This window comes from Cyprinodon tularosa, unplaced genomic scaffold (genome assembly GCF_016077235.1).
Source record: "Cyprinodon tularosa strain WSP-4 unplaced genomic scaffold, ASM1607723v1 ctg28, whole genome shotgun sequence".
Classification (NCBI taxonomy): domain Eukaryota; kingdom Metazoa; phylum Chordata; class Actinopteri; order Cyprinodontiformes; family Cyprinodontidae; genus Cyprinodon; species Cyprinodon tularosa.
In genome coordinates, this window is record NW_024038985.1 from 459,004 (window position 1) to 478,468 (window position 19,465).

Here is a 19,465-nt window from a genome sequence, read left to right on the forward strand (position 1 = left end):
CAACAAAACATGTTCTACTGTCTCCTCTTGAAAACAAAATTCACAATTTCCTGATGGGTGTCTTCCCATTATAAATAATGTACTGTTTAAGCCTGTATGACCAAAACGTAACCTGGATATGATATTTTCTTCTTTTCTACTTCTTCCTGTTCCCCTCATTACCCCAACTTTCCTTTGAATGCTATAAAGCCATCTACCAGTTCTTTCCTCCTCCCACTGCTTCTGCCATCTTTCCTTAACCTTTTGTTTTATAATAGATTTTATCTCCTCTTTACTAAATGGAATCATTATCTCAATGCAACTGTTTTTTGAAGCTTGTTTTGCATATCTGTCTGCCAATTCATTTCCTATTACTCCTATATGAGATGGAACCCATGTAAAAATGACAATTAATCCCATGGTCTGAATTCTATAAAGTATTAACTGGATCTCCAATAGAAGGTCTGGTCTACTATTGGAATGATTATTTTTAATTGAATATAACGATGAGCTTGAATCAGAGCAAATTAAACTTCTTAAAGGACGAACATCTTCAATCCAACTCAAAGCCAAAATAATTCCCATCATTTCCCCTGTAAACACTGATAAGTCATCAGAAATCCTTTTACATTTTTTAATATTAAATTCTGGAACGATAAATGACACCCCATTGTTGTTACTTAGGCTTTTAGATGCATCTGTATACACTTGAACATAACCAAAATATTTATTTTCTATATATGATTGGACTGAGCAAGATTCTGAAAATTTTCCTTTTTCCCTCTTCTTCAACAATGATAAGTCAACAATGATTTCATTAAATAGAGATGGATGAACCAGTGGCAGAGGAACTGTATCACTCATTTTTATGGATGATAACTGAAAATTTTTAACATCATTTTCTATCTCCCAACCAAAGGATTTTAAAGTTTTTTCCCTTTTTCCCAACTAGGTTTTAAAATTTCTTGACATGGATGGTTTTTATAATGACCCTTTAAATAACTCCAGTAAGATAATCTTAACTGTAATCTTCAAAGGTAAAGTGGTATTTCCCCCATTTCAACTAACAAAGCTGAGATCGGAGTTGTTCTGATGGCTCCTGTACACAACCTCAAGGCTTGAAACTGAATAATATCTAATTTTTTAAGAAGTGTTTCTGATGCTGATCCAAATGCCAAGCTGCCATAATCTAATACAGATCTTATTAAACCCGTATATATTGATTTTAACGCTTTCCTCTCAGCGCCCCACTCTCTCCCCACCAAACACCTCATAACATTTAATACTCTCTTACACTTGTCCACTACTTTTTGAATATGACTACTCCAGGTCAGTTTTTCATCCATCCACAAACCCAGAAACTTAAACTCCTTTACTCTTTCTAAATCATGTTTATACAAATACAATTTTAAATCACTAGATACTTTCTTCCTAGTGAAAAATAGTCTTTGTCTTATCTATTGAAATTTTAAAACCCCAATTATATGACCACTCTTCTATACTATAAATTGCTTCTTGTAATTTTTTAACTATAAATTTCAAGTTCTTACCTCTCTTCCAGATTGCTCCATCATCAGCAAATAATGAACAACCCATCCCACTCTCTAACCTATCAAACATATCATTAATCATAATAGAGAAAAACAAAGGACTCACAATACTTCCTTGAGGTGTTCCGTTTTCAACAAAATATTTTTCTGACAATTTTTGACCTATTCTTACTTGTATAGATCTATTATGTAAGAAATCTTTTATCCAATTAAACATTGATCCTCTAACCCCCATTTTTCTTAATTTAATTAAAAACCCTTCTTTCCACATCATATCATAGGCTTTCTCTATGTCGAAGAAGACAGCCACCACACTCTCCTTATTAACTTGCCCTTTTCTGATTTCATGTTCTAGACACAAAACAGGGTCCATAGTACTTCTACCTTTTCTGAATCCACTCTGAAATTTTGACAAAAACCCCTTCTTCTCCACAAAATAACTCAGTCTTTCATTTATCATTCTTTCCATTGTTTTGCATATATGTGATGTCAAAGCAATGGGCCTATAACTTGTAGGATTTGACTTCTCTTTCCCTGGCTTTAAAATTGGAACTATAATTGCTTCCTTTCATGCCACAGGTAAATAACCCTCTTCACATATCTTATTAAAGAAATCTAATAATATCTTTTTAGATGAATTACTAAGTTTTTTAATCATAATATAAGAGATATTGTCTTTTCCTGGAGAAGAATTTTTTGTTTTCCTTAAAGAGTTGTTCAATTCAAATAAAGAAAAGGAATTATTCAATAGATCATTATATTCTGTATCTACTTCTAATAGATTACTATTTTCCTTAATAATAGAAGCTCTTTTCCTTATTTCTTCTATATTTAAATTATTGCTACTATGTATTTCAACAAATTTCCTACCTAGCATATTTGCCTTGTCCACATCATTTAGAGCCATTTCATCTCCATTCTTAAGAACTGGATAACTATATTCCCTTCTAATTCCATTCATTCGTTTAATCATTCCCCAGATTTTTGAAATATTTGTTTCCCTTCCTATTGAATTACAGAAATTTCCCCAATAAACCTTTTTGGCACTTTTTATAAGACATTTTTCTCACATTTAACCCTTTTATACAGTGGCCGGGGGGTGCAAAGCAACATTATATAGAAATTAGTGTGCTTGCAAGTCTTTACTGTGTTTATTCCTCTGACCATCAACAACAAATCCTGTGGATTTGATCATATTTTTTTATTTTTAAATGTAAATTTGTTTCCTGAAATGATAATTTGTTTTGGAACTTTTAAAAGTTTTTTTTTTTTTTTTATATATAAATATGTTTTCTGAAATGATAATTTGTTTTGGAACTTGTAAAAGTTTTTTTTTTTTTTATATATAAATATGTTTTCTGAAATGATAATTTGTTTTGGAACTTGTAAAAGTTTTTTAGATTTTATAATTTTGGTTTGCACCTCCGGGCCACCGTACTTTTAGCTGCCATCAAAACAAATCTCTTTAATACAGTTTCAAACTAAATAAAATATCATAAAATGAAATACACCATTTATTATCTGTAATTATTATTATTAATGTTTTTAACTATTTTACGACCTATTTATTTCCTATTTATTTATTTCATATTTGAGCATTTTATAGCTAATTTTATGAAAAGGTTTATGTTTAGTGAGGGCTATGTTTACCTGGGTTACATCTGTCTTTCACTTAGAGGAACAATCTACACATTTTTATCACAACTAGCTGCAACCAAAATACAACATGAAAATGAAAGGAAAATCTTTTCTATAGAACTTTGGTGGATTTTTTTAAAACTTGAGCCCATCATCTTTTTCCATATGAACACACAACATATTCACAAACTCACACAGCATCCAACCAAGGTCAGTCATTTGCTGACTCTGCAAAGCCGAATGCTGCAAAAGCAAACTTTTAATCAGAAGCAGAGGCTGCTGCAGTGCTCCCTAAAGTCCCGAGGCCTCTACTGACACCCTCCACTCACCTTACATTCAGAAAAGCTCCAGTACACTGAAGCTTCTGTGAGTAATAGGAGCGATGTTTGGCTGCTGTCCCAGCTGAGTTAAGTTGTAGAGGCACGTTCCTTTCCCCTGTCCGCAGCCGCATTGATTCTCAGAGACCGAGCAGCAGCTCCCTGCGGTGGCCTGCCGTCCGCAGACTGGTGCAGGTGGAAGAGTAATGGGGTATCGATCAGTGCCCAGTCCTGTAGACGCTAAGGTAATGTGAATACTGTTACTGAGCGCAGCCATGTCAAACGCTCAACCACTAAAGACGTTCTAACCCATTTCAAAGCCTTGTTAGTGCCATTCATCAATCCAGAGGGACAAAGATTCATCAGCCTGATATAAAATCACTGACAGCCAGAGGTTCACTGCAACCAACTAGCAATAATCCAGGTTTTTATACCGTTTGTTTTTATACCTGGCATTTTGAGAATTATTTATGATAGGGATAAGAGATATGGTTTAAAACTCTAAATCCACAATTATTTTTCACTAACCAATCCAATTTAAGGGAAATTAAATTTAAAGCAAAACATGTGAAACAATCCTGTCTCACAAGAAATTATAAAAATATAACGGACCGACAGTCTTCAGTTGAAGGTATCAAACAAAGATCTAGTTTATCCTTTATGAGAATAAAAAGTGATGGACTGATGGCACTTTGAGCTATGGAAGCCCAAGGAGTGGATTAGTAAAAATAATCTTGATTTTCCAAAAATAAAACCTCCATAAACAAATAAATCAATTAACCACCCAGCTCTAATTGATGATAGCGATGAGCTTTAATTTATGAGCGATGCAAACAGCAAGAGATAAGAGACACGGCGATGTCATGAACATCACTGTCACGCTGTCCACTTTACAAACGTTATAAACTTTTTAACAGCTTTAAATAGTAGCAGACATAGATATTGTAGTCAGGGGCGCTGCCAGTATTGCCCCCCCCCCCCCCCCCCCCCCCCCCCCCCCAAAAAAAAGAGGCAAGCTTCAAAACTGCTATAAAGATCAACCAAACAGCATCATTTACATTTTTAATGTAATTTCTACTGTACAATTTCAATAAATAAAAATGATCCCTAAACGAAGTTAAATACACATTAACTTTAAACTTTACATTAAAAATCATCCTCTCAAAATAATAACAGCTTATTTAGAACAAAAAAAATAGATTTATCTATGTACACATGAAAAGAAAATAGGTTTTGGATTTTACAATATATTCCTATTTTGTTTCTTGCTTCTGAGATTAAAGTCAGACTTCTGAGAAAAAGTTAAAATTATGAGATTAAAGTAAGAATTCTGAGAAAAAGTAAAAATTCTGAGATTGAAGTCAGCATTCTGAGAAAAAGTAAAAATTCTGACATTTAAGTCAGAATTCTGAGAAAAGGTAAGAATTCTGACTTTTTTCCCATATTATACAGAAACAAAATGTAAAAATCAGTGAACTTTTATTTTTTTCAGTGGCCCTAATCTTCTTCCATAGACGGAAAATCAGAGGAAAATCCCGGTTAGGTGTGATTTTTTTGTGTGTGTGGGTGTGTGGCTGTAAAAATAACAAGTTTTTTTTTCTTGGCATTCTCCTATTAGATTAAATAACTTAAAGAACAAATATCAAAACTTATTATCATGCATGTTTGGTGATATTTCACAGGGTTATTTTGTGATAATAAATAGTGTGCAATCTGCCTTTTTAAAATTTTTCTAAACATGCAGAAACGAAATTATTCTAAATAATTCCAAAGTACTAAACAGCTTAAGCCTTTTCTTTAGCAAGTTCAATATCAGAGTTATGTGACCCAACAGTGTTCAGAAGACCTACTTCTCCAACCTAAATGGAAATGCACTATAGGCTTCATCTGAAGGTGATTTTGCAGTATTTAAAACAAGCTTTTCTCACAACCTTCATTAAATTTTGATGGTTCATAAGATTACATGTCCCTCAAAGGCACTCTTCTTTTAAGTAGTTTAACGTCTAACTTCATTATCATGCACTCCCCGCTGAATAATAGAGTGCATAGAGAATGAGCTTTTACAGTAAAGCCCGCTGGGAAGAGAAGATGAACAGTTCAGGATCTGTTTATCCTGTGTGGTAAGTTAACAAGCTCAGATTATTCCAGTTTACAGAGTTACCATTCTATTTTAGGGGGTGACCAACTGGAAGTGCATGCCTGTTATTGGTTTATGGTCCTTCTTGAAAACAAAGAGGGCCCAGCAAGGTCACTGCCTCTTAAACAACGTTATTAACCTTCACAGAACCAAATCTGCAAAAAGATTCCCACCCACATGGAAACAAAAACACAAGATATTAGCAGGGGAAGCTTAAGGCTAAAAATACCTTAAACCAGCAGTAACAGAATAAAATCAGCACACACTGTTGCTCTGTTAAAGTAGCTCTTATTAGCAGAAAAACTAAGATGTTATAAAAATGGCTGTCCAGAGCCCAGTTTTGTCAAATTGTCTTCAAAACGAAAACAGTCTGACAATTTCTTGCTACTTCTTCAAAATTTATTTGCAAGAAAAATCAGGTCACTTAAATACAAAAGCTCTAATGATGCGTCCACACTATCAACCAATGTATTTGTATCTATATTATTTGTTTCTATAGCGCCAATTCACAACACACGTCATCTCAAGGCACTTTCCAGTTCACCAGATCATCCAGTCAGATTAATTCAAAGTTTTCTATCTAAGGAAACCTAGTTGATTGCATCGACTCATTGACTCAAAGTCAATCTCTCACACTAAGCCTGCTTGTAGCGACAGTGGAGAGGAAAAACTCCCTTTTAACATGAAGAAACCTCCACCAGAACCAGGCTCAGTGTGAGAGCGGCCATCTGCTGAGGCCAACCGGGGTTCAAGGAGACAAAACCAGAGATACAAAGGATAACTGTAAAACACACAGCCAGGCAGACGAGCTCCGAGCCAGCTCCCATGTCAGAGGATGAAGAGAGCACATCCAGTAAGTCACAGTCAGAGAAACAGGACTACACTGAAAAATAGGCCTATCTCCAAAATCTAGAAACAGAGGTGTTGATGGCAGCAGCACAGCTGATATTTCTCTCCAGGATGGAGTCACAGCCACAGTTATAAGCCTGAACAAGTTTTTAATAATAATTAAAATATAAAAATAAAGGTTACAACTTCACAGATTTTGCTTATCGCGGATTCTTTTTTTAACGTAACGGCCATGAAATTAAATGGTTTACTGTATAATAATTACAATAACAATAATATATTTCCCTTCATATTTGAAAAAAATGTCAAGGTGCTAAATTGCACATCTCTGATGTTGTTGCTGTTTTCAAATATCCATTACTGTGAAAATGTCCGTAGCTGGATAATGATTATTTATTCTCCAGGTGCACAGTTTTTATTTTGTCAAAACACTTTACAGTACAGTATTTTATTGTTTATCTTTTAACTCTTCACTATTATGTTATTCTTATACATTTTTTGTAAGGTCCAGATTTCTGTGACCATTTTTCTATAATCTTTTTGCTGCTGTAAACACCAGAATTTCCCCATGGTTGGACAATAAAGGGATTTTCTATTCTAAATTGTTATTGTAGTATAAAATCATGCATGCATTCATGCACAAAACTGTAATTTGGATCCAATTGGTCAACAGTTTTTTCCTTCCACTCAGTTATAAACTTTTTTAGCAGAGCTAGTTAATGCTTGGTTATCTTCCATGTGAAGGGGTCATGATTGCTGGTGAAGATCATCACTTTTCCCCATGAATGAGTGAACCATACTATAACATTTCTTTATTAAAATTCATTTTTTTATTACAAAAATCAGGTGGGATCCCTCTGTGGAAGTGAATGGGGTGATTGAAATCGTGAAAAAATCATTTAGTGGAAGAAAATTTAAAATCATTTCTACTTTATATCAAAAACTGATGATGAAGAAACATTCAACCAAGTACATAAAAGAAAAGTGGGAATCAGAGCTTAATATAACAATTTTAGATGAAGATTGGCTAGATATGTGGAAAACGCATCAGACATCCACCGATTCACGGATATGGAGGGAGTTCACATGGAAAAATCTAATACGATTTTTTATCACGCCTAAAGTCAAGAATAATTATGACAAAACAAACATGGGATGTTGGTGGAATTGTGGATCAATGAATGCTGATCATTCTCACATATTCTGGAACTGTACTAAAATTGTAAAATTTTGGAAAAATGCACATGAAACTGTAAAGAAGATACTGGGATATGATATTCCTATGAACAGTGCAGTGCTTTACCTTTGCAATTTGAACAATATCAAAGTACAGGTAAAACACAGGTATCTGATTAAGATATTGCTAATAGCTAGCAAAAAAAGCTATCACGAGGAAATGGGGACAGACAGACCCCCCTTGTCAAGAACAATGGACTGAAATAATAGAAGAAATCTACATTATGGAAAAGCTGACACATCGTCTACCCCTTGCTCACACTGGCTCCGGTGCGGTTACCGAGCCGCCGGAGACCGCAACTCCCGCACACCCCCTCTCACACCGCCCTTTTGACTATGGTGCGGTGCGGCTCTGCGGCTCCGGCAACAGGTCCGGAGATTTAACTCCTGAGAACAGAAGTTTACTTGAGTTCACGTAACTTCACGCGATAACACGGCCCAAATAAGGATATTTGCGAGAGCTTGTTGCGGAGGGCTCCGGTGTAGGTACCAGATTGACTCGGGCTGCCAGATTGACGCGGGGACCTGCGCCTTTTGATGACGTCATAATATGGCAACACCGCCCGTCACTATATGGCAACGCCACTCGTAACGATATGGCAACTCCACTCAAACAAACTACATTGCGCCCGCGGTCTCTATTTGTCACAAATCTACTTTATTTAGCCAATAAACGGTAATTACGTCAGTAAATTGTCCGGACCAATCACAATGGACCAACCACAGACATTATATGGCGTAGACGCGTCATTGGGCGGGATCTGCCTATGCTGAGATGCGTCAGAGCGTCCGCCATCTTAAATGTGGCAAATCTGCAGTTTCTCAGTCACTTAAACAGTATCAGAGGGACTTTAATCTCTGAATATACTTTGTATTCGTAGTATTTTTGTTTTTGTAATATTACAAGTTTATTTTTTGTATCCCTTTAGCTTCATTCTCCTGAATTTATTCTCATTACAAATGCAGACCGCGGGCTCAATGTAGTTTGTTTGAGTGGCGTTGCCATAATGTGACGTCATCTGTAGGCACAAGGCCCTTGGAGAATTTTTTCGTAAAATTGTCTGTTTACAAACCGCAATCCCGCTTTCGAATAAAACCTACACCCCGCTATAATTACTTTAGTAAGCTGTCCAGACCAATCAAAATGTTTTGCGCAATTGTGCAAACGTTAAAACAATTATGTACTGTGACGTCATCAAAAGGCGCAGGCCCCCGAGTCTATCTGGCAGCCCGAGTCAATCTGGTACCTACACCGGCATGCCTCAAGGATAGCTTTCTTGCGGAATTTTCTGCAGCGCCGGAGTGTCTCAGTAACCGCAGCAGGACAGCTCAGCAGCCAGTGAGAGAGGTTTACGTCTTTTTAATGACTTGGAATCACTGCGGCGCCGCACCCGCCGCACTGCAACGGTAAGACCGGAGTCGGTGTGAGCCGGGGGTAAGACTTCAACAAACTCAAATGGAGGAAAAGTGGAGGAAATGGACAAGATTCAGGACAAAAGACAGCGACAAAGATAAAAAAATAAAAAAATAAATAAATAGACTAGACAGGACAAAGGCCAAATAGATAATTGGCTCCCAAGTGAAAGCTCTATGTTACGTTGAGTTCAATGTATATTGTTCATGTACACTGTATTTGTAAAAAAGTGAAAAATACCAATAAAGTTAAATGTTAAAAAAAAAAATTCATTTTTCATTAGTTTATATGTGATTTTAATTTTTATATAATACAATTTATTTTCATTTGGTGGGAGCCAAAACTATGAAGTTTAAAAAAAGTAGCGGTGTAGTATCAGTATTTTCCCTAGTTTGCTATGTTAAGACAAAATAACAAACACATACTGTGAGAAAATCATTCTTGTTGTTAAATCAGGTGAAGTTAATGTGTATAAAACCTCTTCATTAACTAGTTTGTGTAAAGAACCAACATCAAATTGTTCTTTTTAGGATTTCTTGCTTCCAGGCATGAAGGCACAGAGTAAGTGACGACACACATCATCTCCCGGTTAAAAAGGATGCTCCTCCTGCTCACTCTCACTCCTTACACTTTTACATCTGCATGACTGGCATCAGTGTGGACCAAAACATGTAATCTGTGTGACCCAGTTTCCATGGCGATGCATGTTGGCAGAAGGAGGTTACACCATCCAGAACCACGGCCTGCTGTGCGATGGGGGATAACAGCGGCAGGGGACTCGGCTCGCTGAGTCCTGAGGCGCTGCATCTGATATTATCCACAGCTCGAAAACATCAGCGGCTTATACAGGAAGACTAGTACACAGGAAGAGCAGAGGAGAGTGCAATGGAGCAATTACTGAACACACCTGAAGTTAGCGGGGAATTAGAACGATTAGTCACACTGTAGGGTTAATAATCTCCATCCTACCGGGATTTTAAGCATTGATAGCTGATTTATCAAGGATTATATGGTGAAAAGGCAGAAATACTTCTTAGTATTTGCTGCAAGTTCTATATTATTCCTCTTCTTTTTCAAAAGTCATTATCAGTTCACTTCACCATGGATCAATGTCCCACATTTTTCTCTATTTTGGTAAGTCTTGCTACACAGGGTGCAAATTTAAACTGAAGGTGTTTGATAGCTGTGAAAACATCTTTGCATAGTCACAACCGCAGTGCACAATGGTGGCAGGATTCCAAGGCCAAGCTATATATATATTTACATATGCAAAAACAAACACGCCGAACATTGAAGAGTGTCCGTAGTAGAATCCTTTGATCTAGAGCCTCTCTCCAGTTGCCACCGATGCAAAAAAAAAATAAAAAAATGGCGTCCCACATTCAAACAGGCCTCCATAAAGAGACAAATTTTGTTTCTCAATTCACTTGAACACGAGTACGGACCAGAGATGGCAAAAGTACTCACTTTCCGTACTTGAGTAAAAGTACAGATACTTGTGTTAAAAAATACTCTGGTAAAAGTGGAAGTACTGATTAAACTTCTTTACTCAAGTAAAAGTAACAAAGTACAGGCTTGTAAATTTACTTAAAGTATAAAAGTAAAAGTAGAAACCACTTTTTTCATACCGTTGCCTACATTTTAAATGGATGTCTGCCAATAGGACTAGATCTCCGTTGTGTTCATTTTCAATCATCTCGTCGTCCATGCTACTATGCTAACGCCACCGCCACCAAGCTGCAATGATTTGCCGCGAATGAATATCGCCGAATCTGTCGATTCATCTTGTAGTGGTGCGTCAAATGCAACGTAGATTGAATTTGGTATTGATGACGTGAAAAATAATAACGGTAACTCCATTGAAATGATTCAAAACTAAAGTAACGAGCCAATTTTTTAAAATGTAAGGAGTAGAAAGTACAGATATTTGTGTAAAAATGTAAGGAGTAGAAGTAAAAAGTCGCCATAAAAATAAGTAGTAAAGTAAAGTAAACATATCAGAAACATCTACTTGAGTACAGTAACGAAGTATTTGTACTTCGTTACTTCCCATCTCTGGTACGGACTCATGTCCTCACCAAGTATGCTCTTGAGAAGAACACAGGGAAATGTGGACTGGGAGCACGCAGCATAAATATGGGTCAATCGGAACAGTAGCGTACCTTGCCTCGTCTGTTCCTGTTTGGTTCCATCCTGGAGAGAAATATCAGCTGTGCTGCTGCCATCAACACCTTTGATTATAGTTATTGGAGATCAGCCTGTTTTTCAGTGTAGTCCTGTTTCTCTGACTGTGACTAACTGGATGTGCTCTCTTCATCCTCTGACATGGGAGCTGGCTCGGAGCTCGTCTGCCTGGCTGTGTGTTTCCTGGACGGGGCCGCCTATTACAGCTGCTTTTTCTATGTCTGCTTCTGTCTCCTTGAACCCCATGGCATGAAGGGGAGGACTGTTGTTTTGAGATCCATCTGGCCGGTGAAACATATATTAACTTAAAAGGGAACGGCCTTGATCAACTCAAGTTGTTTTTCCTCCAAATGTGAGAAAGTTCTTTATGCAGGGGGTTAGTTGGTTTCCCCGGGGTGAGTGTGCGTGTTGGGATTTTTAGTAAGGTATAAATATATGTACTGAGGTTTCCTCAGTCAGAGCCCTATCTCTCCGTGTGTGGACGCTAAATAAATCTGAACCTTTTTCCTTGCAAGAAATGTCTCTGTCTCAGCTTCCTAACTTCACACCTTTTATCAGCTGACTGGGCATTGCCTCGGGTCTCAACCCAACAATGGCGCCAACAGAAAGGAGATGTCAAATCACCACAGCGCTCAAATACAGCAAACTTAGCCAAAATATTAAGCATGCACACCCAACACTCTAGTAGATATGTAGCCTGGGTGCCATTCCGAAATTAGTCCCGCCCACAAGGTTTGAGGTCGGGAAGTTCGGTCTGGCATTGCTCCATAGTAGCGCAAGCATGATCGCACACTCTCTGGCGATCCAATCAAATTGTCAGGGCGGGCTTTATACGATGATGGACAGATGATCAACAGTAACGAAATCAACCATGTGACCAAAGCGCGCTTGGGTGACAACAACAATGGCTGCCGCCGGAGAGTTGAGGTGAGTAGATTCTGCTATTAGGTCTGTTCTAGAAGATATCGACAGCAAATTAATTTTAAAAGAGGAACAGAGAAACGCGATCAAGGCTCATCTTCTTATTCTAGACGTGAAACTGCACGCTTTGATTTTTGTTGACAACAACTATGCGTTGCTTAACATACGTCACGCACTCCGTTGCTCTTATCGGTTGTAGGTCTATCCAAATGAGTGCAGAGGCATTTTTTTTCCTGGTTCGTTCAAAACACGCCCCATAATCACAGCTCTATGGAGCAGTATCAGACTCATATTCTGACTAGAATTGAGTAGGACTACGTCAGGCTAGTAGATATGTAGGTTCAGCCTAAAATCATCCTTCAAGATGATAAAAATAAGTCTAAAGCTCAAATATTCAATCACAGGACCTGCTATCGATATGAAACTGCATGTCTTTACAGTCATTAATAAATACCACAAGTCAAAGAAGCTCATAAGTAACTTTTTTCCAGGATCTGAGCCACCATGGATAAAGACAAGTAGGACTGATTTAAAGCACTTTTTAGGAAAAGCAAAAAACAATGAAGAATCTGGGATTCACGTGGAAAATAACAGAATGTAGTCTACTTTTTCTTACTTTTTGTTAACTTGCATAGTTGCTCATAAATAAACACATTCTCAGGAAATAAATAGTTTCATATATTAAAAAAATATAAAGCTGACTAATGGCTTCTCCATTATTAACCTGGTACATAATTTTTTTAGGTTTGTGACACAATATTGGACCAAAACACAGATTTGCCTTCACAAAGCCTCAGAAGGGCAAGATTTATGTACAAAAACTAAACCTGTAGTTAAAACTATGTTCTGTTTTTATAATGTTTTTTGTTGTTAGCATTCATATAAATATACTGGTGTATATTTTGAATTTATAGCCCCCCCTGGAGAAAACTCCACCAGCTGCCACTGATTTAACTAAAAAAATGGAACAGGAAGTGCTTTTATTTTGATATTCCAGCTGGGAGTATTGAGGCAGCTGGCTTAGTAGCAAGAAAACGTCAGATATAATTTAACTTTATTTTGCCTTCTAAAGTCCTCCACTGAAGCATTGAGCTGGAGGGATGTTGATGTGCTCTTTACTATGAGGCGACAGCAAACAGGAACAGACTGCTTTGCCACCGCAAGATCAGACCAGTTCATCGTCGTGGTAACAGCCATGAATTCTACTGAGCAGGAAAGGTTTCTCTCTTTATCAGATGATATTGTCCCAAAATTTAGAAAATGCTATGTCGCATCAAGATGCTAGGAATGATCAAGAATAGAAATTATCATTCCAAATTTCAGCTATCTTTTAATAGACTGTACCAGCAGTGTCCAAAGGCATAATATAAATAGCTCTACAGTTTCCTTGGTTTATTGGTTATGTTTGACTGCTGGTAAAACCTGTAGATCTAAAGCATTTGTACTCGTTATTGTAAAGATTATAAAGGAAACCACTTCAACAGCAACCAAAGGCTACGTTCACACTGCAGGCCTTAATGCTCAGCTCAGATTTTTTTGTGAAATATGATTTTTTTGCGTTGCCCTTCGCATTTCCTAATATATATCCGACTTGAATGTGATCTCCTGTGTGAACTGCATTCTTACAACGCATGTGTCACACATGTGCAGTAGAGCAGCGGTCCCAAACCTTTTTTGCGCCACGGACCGGTTATATGTTAGACAATATTATCACGGAGCGGTCTTTAAAGTGTGGAGGGTAAATACGATCAAATAAAATGATACGACTGTCTTAAAATCAAATAGGAACATCATAAAAATAATACTCACCATTATGTTGAATTAGTGGGAGCTCTGAGCTTGTTTCTCTGAAACAAGCCGGTCCCATCTAGGCTTAATTGGAGACAATGACACACAAAGTGTGCTCCTAATGTCCTATCTGCTCCGTAGCTTTGTTTTGGTCGCTGTAACCGCAGAAAATCCCGGTACCAAATGACCGATGGACCGGTACCGGTCCGCGGCCCGGTGGTTGGGGACTAGCCTCGTGAGACCATCCTGATCTCACGAGCTTTCAAGATTTCACTCGCTAATCAGTCTGGAGACTCTCCGTTTAGAGTAGTTCACCAAACGAATGTCCAATCAGCGTTGGCTTTGAGGCGGGTTGAGGTGTGACGCAACGAGAAGCGCAACAGTTCAGTCTAAAGAAAATGGCGGCTTCAGCCGATGAAACTAGCGTTAGCGTGGCTATCGAGCAAGTTTTATGGGAATTACAGAGTATTTCTTCACTGAAAGAAGAGCAAAACACTGCTCTGGAGGCTTTTCTCAGAGGAAAAGATGTTTTTGCTCTTCTCCCGACTGGTTTCGGCAAGAGTAGCCTGGCTTGTGGTTGTGTTTTCGTCGTCGCTCTGTTAGTACGTCATATGCTTCGTTGATCTGATTGGTTTATTTGGCCCGTCTATCACCAACATAGGCCAATCAGCTAACCAGTATTTTCGCCCCTTCCCAAAATTACTTCAACGGAAGGTTTCCAGATGGATATGCAGAGCAAATCCATCTGGCGGAGTCAGGTTAGTTGGGGACCGCTGCAGTAGAGGACATAATGACATCACAAGCCAGCATGCTCCGTGTTTACAGAAGTAAATATGGATGGTAGTGCTAGAGCGTCATCTAGCGATCTTTCCATTTTGTTAAACCTAAATACTACTGTACTCTCCGCATCATCGTCCGCCATGGTTGTTGTTTTTCTTGCCGCTTCCGTGTTACAGACGCAGCATGGAGACCTACGTATGTCAGGTATTAATGGCGTACAGGTCAGGTCTCATTTAAAAAAGAACAGATTCGTATCGGATTCAGGACTACAGAGCCAAGTGGCCCGGGTCACATTGGAAAAAATGGTATCTGAGTTGTTCAGACTCTCATGAAAAGATCAAATACAGTTTTCGTGTGAGCAAAAACATCTGATTTGGGTCACTGCAGGCTGCTGAACGTAGCCTTAGATCTACCAAAGCAAACAAAATTCACAAGTCCACAAACCGACTTACCCGAGGCCTCTTCCAGACGACACGTCCGATCCTGTTGCCCTGGTAAAAAAGCGAGTCATCAGTGGCGGGGAAGCGGGGGTCTTCAAACAGGAGGCCGCTCTGCAAGCACTGCCTCTTCAGGGTGGAGTACTGCTGCCCCTCAAAGGCCTTCACGGAGGTAAACATCCTTCAGCCCTGAAAGGAAACAGTAAGATGACAAAAAGGAACAACAGTCAGATTGTTTTTCATGCAGTGCATCCTCCACACAGCAATACTCGACATTACAACATCCCACACATGTTGCTTTACTGTCCTCTACCTTCATCTACATACACAGTACAGCATTTTCCTTTATAATCCAAGCAGCACTGTTGGCCTGAGTGCGGCCTCTATTCACTGGGTTAAACTGATTAATCTGTCAATTCAATGATATCCTCTGGGGCCTCATTATCGCTGCTATGCATCGAAGGAGCTATGCACACATTGATCAGCTCAGGGCACGCAGAGGGACTGGTGAGGCAGGATGGAGGGGATAATCAATACACAGACATTGAATGAATGACAAATTTTGCCACTGAGAGCTTGTAGCAGAGCAGCACAGGCCTTAGACAGTGACCTTGCTGATTCCACCACTACATACATGATGAAGACAACGCCATCCTCATTTATATATGCACATTAAGAAGCGCCTGGTGGAGGCTAAGATGGCAGCCTCATAATATTGATGATGCAGGTTAAAATACCCATGGCAGGGATTCATTAGCAAGCATAACACCAAAACATTATTTACTTTATAAGATAATAGCTAAGCTAAAAAAATTCCAAGGTTCTGGTTCTTTTGCAAGATTCAACCTATCGATCCTGTTTTAGCATTGCAGACTAGAAACATTTAGAGCTGGGGTAACCAATTAAAAATCAACAGGGTCCATATTAAGAAAATCACCAACCAGTAAAGGTCTGCAGATATTTTTAATTATAATCAGTTACTTTAAACAGAACTAACGCTGAAATAAAATGCAGGTGTTTATGCATCCATGTTATACATTGACTTAGCCTGTTTTTCAGTGTAGTCCTGTTTCTCTGACTGTGACTAACTGGATGTGCTCTCTTCATCCTCTGACATGGGAGCTGGCTCGGAGCTTGTCTGCCTGGCTGTGTGTTTCCGCCTTTTGCAGCTGCTTTTTGTATCTCTGCTTCTGTCTCCCTGAACCCCAGTCGGCCTCAGCAGATGGCCGCTCACACTGAGCCTGGTTCTGCTGGAGGTTTCTTCCTGTTAAAAGGGAGTTTTTCCTCTCCACTGTCGCGACATGCATGTTTAGTGTGAGGGATTGCTGAAGAGTCAATGATTCGATGCAATCAACTGGTTTTCTTTAGATAGAAAACTTTGAATCAATCAGACTGGATGATCTGGTGAACTATACATGTTCACCAGATTAATTCACAACATGTGTTCTGAATTGGGGCTATAGAAATAAACTGAATTGAATTGGCTTTTTGTATAAAAAAAAAAAAAAAAAAAAAAAAACATTTTAAAACCTAAAAACATTAATCTTTCAGTTTGGTAAAAAGAGAATTTCGTGACTCACTTTTTTTTTTTTTTAAAACACCTGAACCGACCATTTGTTATTTTTCTTTCTTTTTTCTGTCTTAATGTTGGCAGTGGGCTTTAGGCTGCCCTGCAAGGCTTTAAACCTGGGTTTAAATGGAGACTAAGCCATTCTCAAGCACATATCAAGGAGCTCATTTTGAGCCTGGATCCAGATTTATTGTTGATTCTGTTCATGGTGGAGAATCCTGCTTCACAGCAGCAGGTTGAGCCAAACATCCTCTAAATGTGCAGGGTCATCTTTGAGCACGCCATTTCACTTTTCTTTCACCAGTTCACCGCAGTTCTTCCAGCACTCTGGATCCCTGAGCAAGACCCTTAAACCCTAGACTGATGCAGAAGTGAATTTCTCCACTGAGAGATAAATTATGTTTAATTATTATTATTATTATTAATGACAATGAAACAAAGCAGTATACATTCCATTATTGTAAAAAATAAATGTTTTATTATTTTACTGAAACAACAACAAGAAACAATATTTTAGAGGTCAGAGATACCAGAAAAAACATTCTCCTAAAGAAGAATCACATCTATGGATCTCAACCAGCAACCAGTCCTTATTGTAAGCATTAACAGCCGTCTTTGGTTTGACTATTAATGGAAGACAATATCCAAAAAGTCCAGATAAGCAATTTAAGAAGCTAGCAGACTTGTAAGTGAGTGAGAAAGTCTATTCCTGGGAGGAAAATGGAAGGTTGAATTTGGAAGCTAAATGTAACAGATGGTCTTGCTGTCTTTGCTCATGACAGCGATGGGGGGAAACCATGCTGTCATCTGGCCTCTGTGGAGGGCCGACAGCTTTACCTGCAGAGAACTGATCCTTAGAGTTTAAAGGGGCTTTAGTCCTAGCATAACAACAACCACCTCTGCTGTAAGTTTAAGCTGAGAGTAAAAATAAAGTGTCATAGTAAATGGATAGATAATTCAGTTCTGCTCATGATCTTGGATCTTCTAATCATTCACAAAGAGCATTTTTACATATTAACAGAGCAAAATTCACCTCGTCCTCATTAAAGGAAATTTCCGCTCAGCAAGAAAGGATCAATGGATAATTATTTATACCCAAAACGAATACTTTTTCTGTTAATCTGTAAAAAAATAAAAACAATAATTTTCGGCGCGATCAATGGCCCTGGGACCGCCCTTTCTTACCCAAATATAGTAGCCCCTCCCTCCTGCCATCTTCCGGCAGTGACGTCACGGTGCGGTAAGCCTAGCGCCATTCTCCCCGCTTTACAAGCTAAATCAATGGGAACTAGGGGTGGAAGGGTTTATGAAAACCGTCCGAACCGTTCGGTTCGACTGTCTCGGTTCGGTTCGCGTGTGTTGCGTTCGGTTCATGCGCTGCTCCTTTTTCTCATAGGCGAAGCGATTACACTCCAGAGCAGAAGGTGGCGGTACTGCGACTAAAGACTTTCATCTGGTTTGGTCTGCCGCGGTTTCCGTAGCGTCGTGAACTCGCAGGAGCGCGCTTTTAGGAAATCCTATAAACTACTGTTTATGCATTCTAAATTACTTCGTTTCGAGTAAATTATGGACGCTACCCACTCAGGACACTTGGAATACATTGGACGAGCAGTATGGAGGAATATTGACACGTTTTTTGTGGACTCTTATGGACCTTTCTGCCTCGGGCGCCATAGACCTCCATTATTTGAATGTCAGCAGACAGCAAGAAGCCTCCCAGATCTCCAGATGCATTTGAGATATCAAAAAAGTACTCCAGAGTGTTGTTCAGCATGGGGGTGAGTAGAAAATGAAGGCTAATCATGTTTTGGGTGTACTATTCCTTTAAGGAAGGAGCAAACATGTTGTAAAACCTAGATAGAAAAAGCTGCATAACCTTACCCGGTGCACACGTAGAAAACAGTGCTGCTGGAGGGCAGACAGATGTTTGGGGATATTTGTCTATGATGATTTATGACACCACTTCAAGGCGAAATAAAAGAGAAGGGAGAATATTTCATGAGAAGTTGATGAAAAATAGCTCCACTTAGACTCTAACAGGACTTTAACAAACCATTAGAGATCAGACACGTTTTGTTTGTCTCATCTCAACAAAATTAATCATTTCTGCTTATTTTGTTGCTCTACATTTCTCATGGTTGTGACTGCAGCTTTGAAATTCATCTATAAAGAGAAACAAGCCAGTTCCACAGATCAGGACAACACACAATAAATAACAGTTTGAAGGCAGCTTGACTTAAAACACAGCACTGAAACTAGGTGACATTTAAGCTGTTGCTGCAAACACTTGATCTCCGACAACAAAACGATCATGATGGTAAGGTAAGCCCCACTTGTCCACTTTCAGGCCTCTTATCATCAATTGAACTACATGAGAAAATATCGCCTTGTGAGGTAAGAAACTCCACTATAGAGGCTGCAGCAGTGCGTATCAAACCTGCTACCTAACCTGACAAAGCAATAGTGAAATATTCTCACAAGCATGTGCACTAAAATCAGCAACAAATGACGGTCGCTTTGTTTGTTCCTTGTCAGCAAATGTCAAAACTAATCTTATCTAAACACCTCAAGCGTCACACAGTAGGGAAAATTATATTCGATATTTGACAAGTCAATGCTAAAATAACAGGAAAAACACAGTTTATATTGTAAAAAAATGATTGTA

At 38.6% G+C, this 19,465-nt stretch overlaps 1 protein-coding gene across 1 annotated transcript in view; it reads right to left on the minus strand.

Moving 5' to 3' along the window:
* Positions 1-15,418, minus strand: part of LOC119786810 (calpain-5-like) — a 56,995-nt gene extending 41,577 nt beyond the window's left edge. Inside the window, exon 1 of the mRNA XM_038290366.1 lies at positions 15,246-15,418. Coding sequence (XP_038146294.1) covers positions 15,246-15,410 — 165 coding nt within the window. The 5' untranslated portion in view covers positions 15,411-15,418. The remainder of the gene's footprint in view (positions 1-15,245) is intronic.
* Between the last annotated feature and the right edge of the window lie 4,047 nt (positions 15,419-19,465).